Here is a 12,981-nt window from a genome sequence, read left to right on the forward strand (position 1 = left end):
CATCCCTGTTTCAGCACTGCATGGCTGCTAGAAGGTCTCCCTGGAGCCTTCTCTTCTCCAGGCTGAACCCTCTCAGCTTGTGTGAAGCTCCATCCCTCTGATCATCTTCATGATCCTCCTCTGGACTCATTCCAACAGGTCCATGTCCTTATTATGCTGAGGGCCCCAGTGCAGGACCCAATAATTCCATGTATAGGCTTCTCACTAGAGTGGAGTAGAGGGGCAGAACCACCGCACTCAACATGCTGGTCATGCTGCTTTTTGATGGAGCCCAGGATATAGTTGGTGTTCTGTGCTGCAAGAACACATCTGACTTGATGGGGGCTCTCCTACTGAAATTTGGCATCCCTGTAAAAATATGTCTGTTCCTTCCTTCCTCTTCCAGTAGCTATATTTGTATATAGATCCTTGCATTTTCTTGAAAGACAAGTTTGCTTTGTTTTGTTCTGTAGTAGTTTTGTACTTATCATTTACTGAGTATGCTGCAAAAGAATACGTGCTTTAACTGGTGTTGTTATTGGCATGGCCCAAAAGAGCTTTATCTAAGTCTGTGACAGAGATCAACCTTGATTTGCAGCCCTGTGATGCAGCTGAGAGCATCTTTTAAGCTGAAGTACTTTATGAAACAGCAATTTCAAAACATAAAGCACGATTTAGAAGTTTTATGATAGGCAGACTCCACTAATCATCACTGATCCATGGTATGTGAACAAAGTTGTACCTTCTTATGGCAGTTGTTATGGCTATTTATTGGGTTTGAGTATTGATGCTTGGAATAATTCAGAATGTATGAAATGGTGCTTTCTGTCTGGTTCTATATATATAATTTGCACTATATATAATTATCATTATATTTTTATAATAATAGAATTAGAAAATATATATGTTATTATATAATAATCAGCTATTAATTTTTTTAAATAGGGTACTTTTATTGGTATTTTCTATTTCTGATGAATTATATGGAACTTATTTATGCAAAGGCCCTTTGAACTGCAAAAATCTCTCAGGCTAAAAGGATCTGAGGAATGTAGGAACCCAGAGTGCTGAGAATATTTCTCCACCTGTTTTGAGGGGTTTCACCCCCCTGAACAACACAGCTTTTGACCTCTGTCCGTGGAAAAAACTGCCTACTATTAGAAAAGAACTAGAAACTAAACTAGTGTAAATTAGGTGATAGAATACTGTGTAAGATTGTCACAGGGTGAAAAATTTAGAGGTTTTGGGTTTGCTAATGTAGTAAATAGATAAAAGCAAAAAACATCAAAATGGAGGATTGTTGTTGTTCTCCAAACCTCCTTCTTCTACTGCTCCATATTCTGCAGTAAAAGTAGTTTGGGATGATTGGACAAAGAATTCCACAGTTCCTGGCTGTGTTACTAAATAATTGGTAGAAAAGTAAAAATAATGTACGTTTTTAGTAACCATTGGTTGATTTACCTTTAAAAGGCTATGTAAATCTTGATAATTCAGTTTCTCCTGCATTCTCTGCTCTGTGCTATGTCTGGATCATGCTAGCGACTCTTTTTGTCTGATAAGACTTAATAAAGAACTATCTAGAAGCAGCAAAGGCTGAGAGTCCCTGTTTGTCTCTGGAACTCATGGCAAGGACTTTAAAAACTCTCTCCCATCAGGAGAGATTTGATTATGCCACAATCAGTGTCAGAGGAAGAACACAAACAATACTTGTATGATGCAAAGAAGTTTTTAAGTATATAAAAATAAGATTCAGTAGCTACAATGTCTTTGTATTTATCTAACAGTGTGAGAAAAGAAGGGGTTTAAAAAGAATGAATGGACTTTCTGAGGGAGATGTCAGCAGAAAAGTGCAAGCAACAGTACAACTCACTGCATGAGCTTTAATTGTGGAGTTCTTCAGGATTCTGTTGTAGGTTTTTCTTGTCTTTGTTTTTGTTCCCGTCTTGTGCCCCACCCTGCCACTCCCCTCAAGTGTATTTGGAATGTCTCATTTCTGAGTCTTAGGACTCAGAAACCTGAAGTTTACTACAAACACACAGAGTGCTTTTAAAGATGGCATTCTTCTCTCTCCTGTTGTCCTGGTCACCTTTCCATTGGCTGACTTGCAGTTTTAACATCTGCGCATTTTTTCTGTACATGCAGTTTGTCCTTTCTTTTCACAGGTGGCTTGGTGTTCCCTCTACTTTAATTAGCTTTGTCAGCCTTATTTGACATTGTAGCAAGAGAAGTGCTCTTGCTATAGTATCTGAGTATCTTGCCACTGGGCAACAGGGGAATTTTTCAGTACTAGTGAATTAATGTGGTACCACCTGACAGTGAGAAACTTCTCAGCGTTTCAGGTAAAGGATCATGACCATACCACCACCACAGTGATTTCTGCTGTTTATTGCATGCAATCACCATTTGCAGTAAGTTTTTTGTTTTGTTTTGTTGCAGTTTTTTTTTGTTTTGGTTTTGGTTTTGGTTTTGGTTTTGGTTTTGGTTTTGGTTTTGGTTTTTGTCTTGGGTGACTTTATGATGTGTATCCCATATTGCTGCCCTATGCCCAGAAATTAATTTTTGTGCCTTTCTATGCCTTTAAACTGAGCCTGAGAGGGGGAAGGAAAAACTGAGCAAAACTTTTTCAGAGCAGTTTGCAGCTTGTTGAAGGTCACACAGAGATAGCGACCTTTTTTTCAGCTGTGGCAGGAGGGTGAGAAGGGAGGGAAGCACCCGGCTGGCTTTTCTTTCCAGCCAGCTTTTGGCAGTTTTTTATCCCTCAGCTCCTTTTCCTTTGGAGAGTTGAACTTTTGTTTTCCGGGACTTTGTTTTTTTTCCTTTTCTCTCTGCTGGACTGTTTCAACATCAGGATACATGGGAGGAATTCCCACTGAGGCCTTGGCCCTGGAGATGGGCTGGGAGATAGAGAGATCTACCGAAGGACTCTGAAATTTTCCCAGGTTTCTCTCAGCAGAGCAAGAGGTTTTATTATTTGCATTATTATTTTTTTCCTGTGTGTTTGTTCAATAAATAGTTTTTATCTCTTTCACTTTCCTTCGAGGAAAGCTTATTTTTTCCCAAACCTGGTGGGGGAGGGATGATTGTGACCTGCCTTCTCTCACATGATATATTTCTAAATTTGGTCAAACCGGAACAGGTTTTTTTTGTTTTCTTGGGGTTTTTTTTCAGTGTTTGTATCTTAGCATGAAATTTAAAAAAAAATCTCAGGAGAAAGCCATACACTTCTTACAGGTGGCAATGAAGACTTTATCTGGCTGCCAGACTATTGTAAAAAAAGAGCAAAGTACACCACTGTGTCAATAATTTAAGCCACTGCTGGTTCAGTGCAAAAGATGACATTTCTCATCTTGCTTAGATTTCTGAAATACACTCTGTGACAGCTGGCTTCTTGCTCATGTACCTCTGAAATTATCATGGATTAACATAAAGGTTATTTAAATATCTGAAAAAGGTTTGGAAAGACCGAAAAAAAATCCAAAAGCAGAACACTGCCGAGTCTTAAATCTAATAACTCTGTCATGAAAATGACTACCAAGAAAGGATTTAATGCAAATGAAGAAGAACAGCAACAAGTTGCCATGTGGTCAGTGCGACCTCCCTTCATTATACCCAGAACATGGCTTAAGACAAGCTAAAAAGAGATCCCCAAGCTGGACATAGGAATGTAGCACTGCAGCAGCTCTCACATTATATAGATGTAATTTAGTGAGAAGTAATAGTGTCATAAACAAGCAGAACAGTGTAAGTCAGAAGCAAAAAGGAAGTTAGGGTTTTGAATCCATCTCTTGTTAGTGCAGGATTGGTCCCTGCAGTAGATTTTCTTATACTATGCATAGTCTGCTTCTAAATGCTCTCTGCAACAGTAGTTCCCATAATTTCCCTTGGGAGGAAGAGGTGAAGTTTAGTACCTTTTTGTCAGAAAGCTGCTGTTGGTATCCAGCCTGCTTCCCTTTCCCTAATTCCACCTTATTAGCCTGAATGATGCCCTGTGCAGCACTCTGAACAATGCTGCTCTTCCTTTCTGTCCTGAGTCTGCAGAGGGGTGGAGGCTGCTGGGGCCATTATGGGCTTCCACATGGTTCAGAGGGGCCCCAGACAGACCAGGGCATAGTGTGGGAACTGCTCTCTCTGGGGAGCAGCATGAATTCAAGGTGTGTCCTACACACATAGTGTCCTAGGGGCAGCCTCAGGGCAGTCTCCCTCTCCAGGCAGCTCTAGTGTAAAATTGCCACAGATTTTCCATGACAGAACCTGGCATCTCTTTTTTGACCACCTGCAGCCCTCTGTGGCATGGCTGTAAAGGAGATGTAACACCTGTAAGGAGCAGCTGCCACCTCTCTTTATCACAGATTGTCCAAACAGTAGGAAACAGCAGCTTTGTGGGTTCCCAAATTCTCAAACTTCTTGGCTAGCGCTTTGCTTCAGTAAATAGGCATGTACCAGAGTAGAGATGCCTCTTTATCCTATTTGTTCACATATATTTAGATACAGCAGGTAGTCACAGCATTACCTCCAATTTTGTCAGAAACATATTGCACTGTCCCTGGTGCACTGTGTCCTGCCCCTTTCCCTCTATTTTGGGACTCCTTAGGCTGTATCATGGGGCATACTCAAGGTTTTCCAATGTACCTGTTTCTTCTCAAGTCTTGGCCCTGGGTTTGATGTTGGCAGTAAATATTGTTGACATTCAGTAAATCTGGCCTTTGAAATTACCTTAAACTATACAGTAACAAAATATAGTCTATTTTCTGCAAACTCAGGTCCACATGCAAACACAGGGGTTTATTTTTCACATCTTTCATATATTTGTTTACACTCTTCTTAGCTATCCGGTGAAATGCACAACCCATTTTTCTAACCTAATAACACCAGATGACATCTTGATCAGATGACAATCTGACACACACGTTTTACATTGCTTCCTCTAAGTTAGCTTCCACAATCTCCTGACAGGGTTTTTTGGGGTTTGGGGTTTTTTTCAGTATTTGCATAAGCTCCAGTTTGTCAACAGCTTTCTGTCACTGTGGTGCCTTTAGCAGAATAGAAATATCACGTGGTTCCAGTAACTTGAGTTCAACACTGCTGTTGGATTGTGCACTCACAAACATGGGTGAACAGCAAAAACAATAGCAATTATACAAAAAATATTGTGCCAACTCATTCATCTTAATAAGAACTGGGCACATACTAAAAAGAACATAGGAAATAGGTTTTTCTTTGCTCCACATTATCCATTCACTTATTTAAATAAGACCTCTATAAATATATTTTTGTCCTGGCAGAAGAAGAGTTTGATTGGTTTATCAAGACACTGTCGTTATATTAATAATGACCTGGTAATTCTTTTTCAGGGAATCATAGAATGGTTTGGATTGGAAGGGGACCTCGAAGATCATCTAACCTCCCTGCTTTCCTGGAGAAGGCTGAACACCTGCCTGCCCATGGGAAGCAGTGAATTAATTCCTTATTTTGCTTTGCCTGAGTGCACAGCTTTTGCTTTCCCTATTAAACTATCTTCATCTCAACCCATGAGTTTCCTCACTTTTAGACTTCCAATTCTCTCCCCCATCCCACCAGGGAAAGTGACCGAGCAGCTGCACGTGGTTAAGCTGCCAGCTGGGGTTAAACCACATACATAGATACTTTAATGATTTGGTATTTTGTACCTCATTCAATTTATGGGAAATTTGCATTCCCAAGAAACTTGCAAATTAAAAGGCTTTGTATCCATAACAAAAGAGAACTTTCACATGTGTTCTGGTTGCAACATTTTGTTCTGCTAAACCGCCAGCTTAAAATTTTCACTAAAGCTTTAGTGACTCTTCATTACAAAAACTGCTGTCCAGTTCTAAGAATTCATTGCTGATGTTAGTGAGTGGGCCAGGACTGAACAGCAGTAGTGTAACAGATTTTTAACTTTTTTATCATTAATGTTATTCACAGTGTTTTCAAAAGAATTGCTTAGCTTTGCTTACCTTAAAACAAAAAAATAAAAAATCAGATTTTTTCAAAAAATTCACCACCTGCAAAGCAGAAGGTTGCTTCTAGCAGATATCCTCAGCAGCTGTGAGAAGACTTACGAAATGGTAATCATGGAGCTTACTACAGTCATGTAGAAAGTTTAGACGTGGTGTGACCACAATTTATTCAGTTCAAATAATGTATTCTCTTTAAACATCTTTTTTTTCCCTCTATATTACTGTGTTATTATAAGAAACAGCAAGATTTCTGAAGAAATAGAATAGGCATCATTAGATTTTAATTGTAATTAATTGGTAAGGTCACTAGCAAAGGCATTTATCAGCTGAGAAAGAGAGTGCCTTTGAAATATTAAGAAAAATAGTAAACCATTGGCTGAATGATTAAGTACTAAAGTACTAAAGTGTCTAATTTCACTAACCTACCATTTTGCTCAAAATCTTTCCCTTTAATTTATGGTGAAGAGAGATTCGCTGCAGGACTGGCCTAATAAATGAGGAATGAGAATCATACAGTAACTTCAAGTCTATAGCAAACAGCTATTTCAAGTAAAGATTTATTCCTAAGTTTGTGAAGTCACCAGAAGAGTAGAGATTATCAGAAATCAAGATAAATTCAATATTTTTGAGGTCTGAATTTTACAGGTTCTAATATGAACATTGGAACATGTTAAAATAAATTTACACTTGAATGAAAGCAAAACAGGGATAAATATTTTTAAATAATTTGATTTCCAGAAAAAGCACTACCATTTGTATCATTCTTACCTGCAGAGGTTTTCACAATTTCTGAAGTATTTCTGAGACCCATAAAGTCAAACTGATAGAGTCTCCAAGATTTCTGGTCAGCAGCCTCCACTGAGTTTTTCCTCCATCTGTAAATCATTTCCTCTTTAGGATAGCCATCTAGAAATTAATATATATATATATACACATATGAATATTTTGCATTTCATAAGAAAAGGTTCTGCAAAATATTATCTGTTCACTGTTTCAGTGCTGTTTGAGAACACCTAAATTTCTATTCTGATGCTTTGTCAGTGAGTTAAGTGGTATAATTCAGTTAGAGTTTTACGGCACACAAAAATATAGTCATAATACTGGCAGACCTATGATTTTTCACAATCATTGATTTTTAACAATGGAAAAAATATGATTGGTTCTATCAGAAGGAGATCTCTTCAGAGGTGCAATTGACTGTACTAATTGGAGGTCCAGACACAGTAGTATACTGCTTTACATAAGCTCTGAAGAAGCTGTGCAAACCAGTAAAATGCAAAAAAAATCTGAGTCTCTCAGTGTAAGATATGAACAATTGAAAAAGACACATTGTTTTAAAAGTTGCAATAGTTCTAATGTGGGGTGTACTACTGTACTTCTGAAAGAAACATAACACAGTGCAAAAGAAAGCAAAATTTTAATTAGTATGGGAATTTTAAAATATTATGCTACCATATTTTTTCTGAAGTCTGGGGTAATTAATGAGGCATCACCTGATCTCTACTGCTGAAATAGCTTCTGAAAGTCTTTATCAGTTTAGCACTCAGTGGTCATAATTAATCCTTATGCCAATTGTTAATTTCCCTTTTGTTAGAGAATGGCATTTTCCAATAGATGTCCAACAACAAATCTTCAACCAGTCCAATCCCATAAAAACAAACCATCTAGAAAACGACAGCACACCCAAGCTAGTTAAAATTGGATTGTTCTCTAATGCATAATCCAATCAATTTTTATTCACCTAATTAATACTGCAGCTGTAGATTACAAGGGAAATTTAAAGCCTAACAACAACAATAGATGGTTAATATAATTGTCTCATCAGTAATTTTTTTTTCCCCATCGAAAACTGATACATTTTTATATTTGCATTGCAAAATAACCTCTCTGGTCATGGTGCTATTTCCTTGATGTTTTCCTCCTATGAGTGTCTTTTTAATCTTGTTTAAGACTCCACCCTGCCGGGGTACTGCTGTAAGGTGTGCATGGCCTCATTTATCCCTCTCACTAACACAGCAAGAAAAGTACACACAAGTCCCTTAGTTCTAATCTAAAAAAATGACTAAAAAATAACTATGTGTTAATTCAAAATGCCACATTTGTATATTTCCCATCAATGTAAATAAAGAAATAACCTGTGAAGGACCCAACTGAGTAACAAACACTGCTCTCTGTGAGAACTCTTGCTGCCAAATAGATTTCACTGCCAGTTCTGCTGTGCAAGTCTGTGAGATTGACCTAAAGGTTAATTTTTTTGGCTGGCAGATTATGTCAGAGGATGTAGTGATACAGTGAAAGAAGTCAAGCTTTGCAGAGCCTCCAAGCCATAGCACTGAACTATCTGAAATCTTCTCGAGTCTGGCTCCTATTTGACTGAGCCCTCTGATCACATTTCTTCCTCTTCCAAGTAACAAACAACAAGATGAGGAAATGGCCTCAAGTTCCACCGGGAAGGGCAGTGGTGGTGTTAGATTCAATATTAGGGAAAATATATTCATGAAAAAGATTTTCAAGCACTGGAATAGGCTGCCCAGGGCAATGGTTGAATCACCATCCCTGAAGGTATTTAGTAGTTGTGAAGATATGTAGATCTGGCACTTGGAAACATGGTTTAGGAGTGGACCTGAAGAGCTAGGTTAATGGCTGGATGTTCTCAGAGGTCTTTTCCAACCTGAATGATTCCATTTCTGACTGAATAATGTCTCTCTCTAATGGAAAGCCATACATTTTTCCTCAGGAGCCTTCTCACATTTGCTTCATCCGTGGAGACTGATATTCTCCCTGCAGTTCGGGAAGGAAGAAGTACCGGCCCCCTTGCCGCGCTGTGGCTGCCCAGCCCTCATGCCGAGTGGTGGTGGCAGGGCCACCCCTTCCCCACACACAGTATCAGTACCATACAGGGGCTGTCATATGGTCTGGGCCCTAATCCTATCTCCTGATTTGCCTTCTGATGTGGAGAAAGGAAACCCTTTCTGCTGCACCACTTCCCTCTGCAGGACGTGTGGCCCCAAGCGTTAATTTGCAGGTTTTGTTGCAGGAAGTAGATGGAGTCCCTTTTCTCAGATAAATTGCACTATAATCATTGCAGGTGAAAGTGTTTCAAATATGTAGCAAAGATTTTGTTTTTTAATACATTATTTTAAAGTAATACAAAATGAACTTTTTACATATTTTCTCCAAATTTCACTGAAAAGGTTATGCCAGTTAGTCTTGAATTCAATTTCTTTCTGATTTTTTTTTACTTTCTTTTCATCCCATGACCACCCCACAAAAAAAAAAAAAAAAAAAAAAAAATCATTTCACTGTCAGTATACTTGAAAGCTTGCTATCATATTAACCAAGGCATAGCTGTTTATCCTGACAAGAACAACATATAGTCAGGAACAAGTTCATGAGACTCTCACCCTTCAAGACTATTCCTGTATTTTTGACTAAGAAAGGTCAGATTCAGTTTCAAAGTACCTGCTTTCAGTATTATTCATAATCATTAAATCATAAGCAACTACCTCAGGAGACCATCATGACATTTCAATAGTTCCTTAGTCCACAGTCACTGATGTCTGCTCTTACAATGATTTGGTTGCTTACATCAAAAAGAGAGAAGTACTAGAGAGTCAGTGGGGGTTGTTTCAACCTGTTTTAAGTAAGTGCTGTTATGTTCTGCTCTTGTGCCAGGTGACTGTCTTCACTTTTTAATTATTTAAAAGAATAATAACTTTTATAGAGGAGTTACACATCCCTTTGGACAGTATATCACTCCTAGGATTCATTTAACTTACAGAATAGACTGTTCGTGATGGTTCTTCTTTTGGTGATATTCAGTATTTATTGTACACAGCCTAATTGTTTCTAGCCCTTTAAATATTTAATTTTAGAAAATAACAGAACTGGAGATTTCAGTACTTCCACAAGAAAATGCAACCTCCGTTGTTCAGCTTCCTTTCACTTTCCCAGCATGACAAATGACATTAAATTACCTTAAATTTTTGGCCTTGTGTCTTCAAGCCATTCACACTGAACAAATTTCTGTAAAATGCATTTACCCTGCCAAGTTGCTTTAGGTTATGTAAAAATATTCATACTGCAGTGGGGCAAGCCTCCAGGAGGTCCTGGAGGCTATCCAGCAGGTGCCAGCAAGATAGCAAGGGTAACGGCATGGGAAGAAGACAACCAAGTGTGTGCTCTGTCTTACAGCCATCTGAGTTCTGGCAACCTGCAACTCAGGATCTTCTCAGCCAAAGTCTGTGTCAACAACTTCATTTTCCCTCCCATCAATTTACTTGATTAAATTCTCCTACTTTCTGGCCCAAAGGTTGTTTTATAGGCAGTGCTACAGCTTTTATATACCATATCAACAACTTTTAGAGACCACCCTGATCATTTGGCTTTTAGTAAGATGGTACGACACATTTTTGTAAAATCAGATCAAGAACAAATTTGATTATTTCTTTAAGAGCTCAGGAGAAAGTATCCATGTAAAGCCCTCATGTTCATACTTCTTCACTTTCTAGGGAGACTGATTTGTGCAGAAGGCTCCAACAAAGTGCTGAAAAAATGGTCAAAGCAAAAATATCACCAGGCTGGATAAGAGGCATTGAAAACATAAGTTAGCCATGAGAATTGGTATCAAGTGGCCCTGAAGCATGTCTGCTATAGGAATCAACACTGATGGAAAAATCTCCAACTTTTGTAATATGACCATTGACGCCTGTTAGTGCATAATGCCTCTAACCTTGATTTCCCCAATGCTGTAGTTGGTCTGGGCATCTTAGATCAGTGCCTGATATCTTTGCTTCACTTTCTTTTGTGTGATAATATGTCTGTTTTAGGAAGTGAGCAGAGCTGGAATGATAGCCAAAAAGAGGTCATGCCAAAAAGGACATAGATCACTTGAAAAGGTAAAAAATTTTCCATAGAAAAGTATATGAGACTTGAAAAGACAGAGAGGCATAGAAAAAAATAAATAACCTCTTTCATCTCTTCAAATATACTTTACCCACTCTGTGAAATACATTTATTTTACTGCTGGTTCCCCACACTTCACATTCACATGTAACACAGGTAGACCCAGCTTATATCAGAAGGAATAATGCAATTAGGCTCCTTCCTAGGCTTGCAAAAATTTGTGTAGTCAGAGTATGCGATGAGGAGTTAAGGAAAGCAGCAGCAAAGCTGAAAATGTGTGCGAAGCACAAAATAAAGGATTGGTTCTGTTAAGTATCTTCCGGGAGCTGGTGCTTGTGACAGGAGTATGTATTTGAAAGATGTAGCTGGATTCTGGGAATCTTTTGCTTTTCCATGGGTGTTAGATATAGACTTAAAGTCAGGGGGAAATGTGATCTGAAAGATGAGCTGCTGTCATCAGTAAGGGGTTGGAGTTTACCTCATGGGCATGGAGGGAGTGTTGTAGATTCAGCTGTTGCTGGGGAAGGTGGTCAGGAGAGGGAGGATGCTCTGTTCCAATTAGAGGCACGGAATAAGCAGTCCTTACACCTTACAGCCACAAACACTTTGCCTCCTTGAATGCTACCTTGTTAACTCTCCTTCAGGCTAATTGGGAGACCTCTGTCAACACAGCCTGGGTCAGCAGAGGATAATGATGATGCCTTAGGTTTTAACTTTCATGTTTTTCAAATTCTGTACTGCCTAGTGTGTAACTCTGAAGTTTCTTGTAGCCTGTTAATTTCTGCTCTCTCGTGCTAGGTAGACATAACAAAGCCTCTCCGGACCTGCTCTTCAAGGACACCCAGACTGTCCTAGGCCCAAAAAGTATAAACCAAAGGCCTCTAAAGGGGGGCAAGCTTTAATTGGAGAATTAAGCCTGATATGCAAATGAACCAAGCCTATAAAAGTATGAAGAACTCATGACCTGTCATCCGTCTTGCAGTCCATCTTGGCAACAGCCTCTGGCCTCCCAGGGGGTACCTCTGAAGGCCTTTCAAACAAATACCTACTTTTATTCCCTTACTCCTGTCTAGTCTCTGTGTCTAGGAGGCCTCTTAAGGCATCAATGGAGTCCACAAATGCACCATGTTGTGAATGACAAATCACGTGCTTCCACAAAATCTGCCTGGGCTTTTTTGTCTTGTTAGCTGTCTTTATAATTGCTTCTTTGTTGGCAAGCAAACTGAATTTTAATCCAAACTTCTCAGTGTTTGGAGGAAGAGGTTTCTCAGTGATCTGTTGCTGTATGATGTTTGTTCTCAGAAGGCTTTTAAAGTAGGAGAATCCTGGAAGTTCTCCTATTAAAATTGGTGTTACCTTAGATTTCATGATAGTATGCACTTATGAAGCACATCTAGATGGCAGAAAGGGCAAAGTTTCAGCTCAATTAGTTTAAAATAAAACAAAATAAAAAATAGGGTATACAGACAATTCATTATGTCTCTCCAGGAGGAACCCTTCAGGGTAGATTGAAGCAAAAGTAGGGAAAGTGAATGGAGACTCTTAATAGTTTACTTAAGATCTATGAAGAAAAATACTCATAATTTAATGCATATTGAGTTCTCTCTGTACACTAATGAAGGGAAAAGAAAAGAAAAGAAAAGAAAAGAAAAGAAAAGAAAAGAAAAGAAAAGAAAAGAAAAGAAAAGAAAAGAAAAGAAAAGAAAAGAAAAGAAAAAAGAAAAAAGAAAAAAAAAACAATGAGGTACTTTAAAAAGAAGCTATGGTAATAATAATGAAAAAAGATAAATGTGAATGCTGTAAAGATAGCTTTTAATCCTGAAGTGATTTATTTCAGCAGTAGTAGCTAATTGCACTTAGGTGATAACTACAGCAGTTAGAAATGTTATTCTTTGCCCTGTTTGTTTGCATCAGTAATTGACACCTTATTAATGGTACATTAGCTCATGAAAAAGAAATCAACCAACATCACCATGGCTGCAGATTAATGGATTTAATACTGCCCTGAAGTTAAAGGACACATCTCCTATTTAAGATAGTTTTTCTACCAAAAAATGTGCTTTAATATAACTGTGATATCCCTTTGATGAAGAACTAGAGGATCCAGTTGCTATCATTA

The 12,981-nt window shown here is 38.4% G+C and overlaps 1 protein-coding gene across 1 annotated transcript in view; it reads right to left on the reverse strand.

Moving 5' to 3' along the window:
- The window catches only part of GABRG3 (gamma-aminobutyric acid type A receptor subunit gamma3), a gene marked incomplete at both ends in the record, with an annotated part of 302,814 nt that overhangs the window by 43,110 nt on the left and 246,723 nt on the right, over positions 1–12,981 (reverse strand). Inside the window, one exon of the mRNA XM_082278418.1 lies at positions 6,726–6,863. Coding sequence (XP_082134544.1) covers positions 6,726–6,863 — 138 coding nt within the window. The remainder of the gene's footprint in view (positions 1–6,725; positions 6,864–12,981) is intronic.

Source organism: Coloeus monedula (genome assembly GCF_965178545.1).
Source record: "Coloeus monedula genome assembly, chromosome: 3".
In the NCBI taxonomy this organism is placed as follows: Eukaryota; Metazoa; Chordata; class Aves; order Passeriformes; family Corvidae; genus Coloeus; species Coloeus monedula.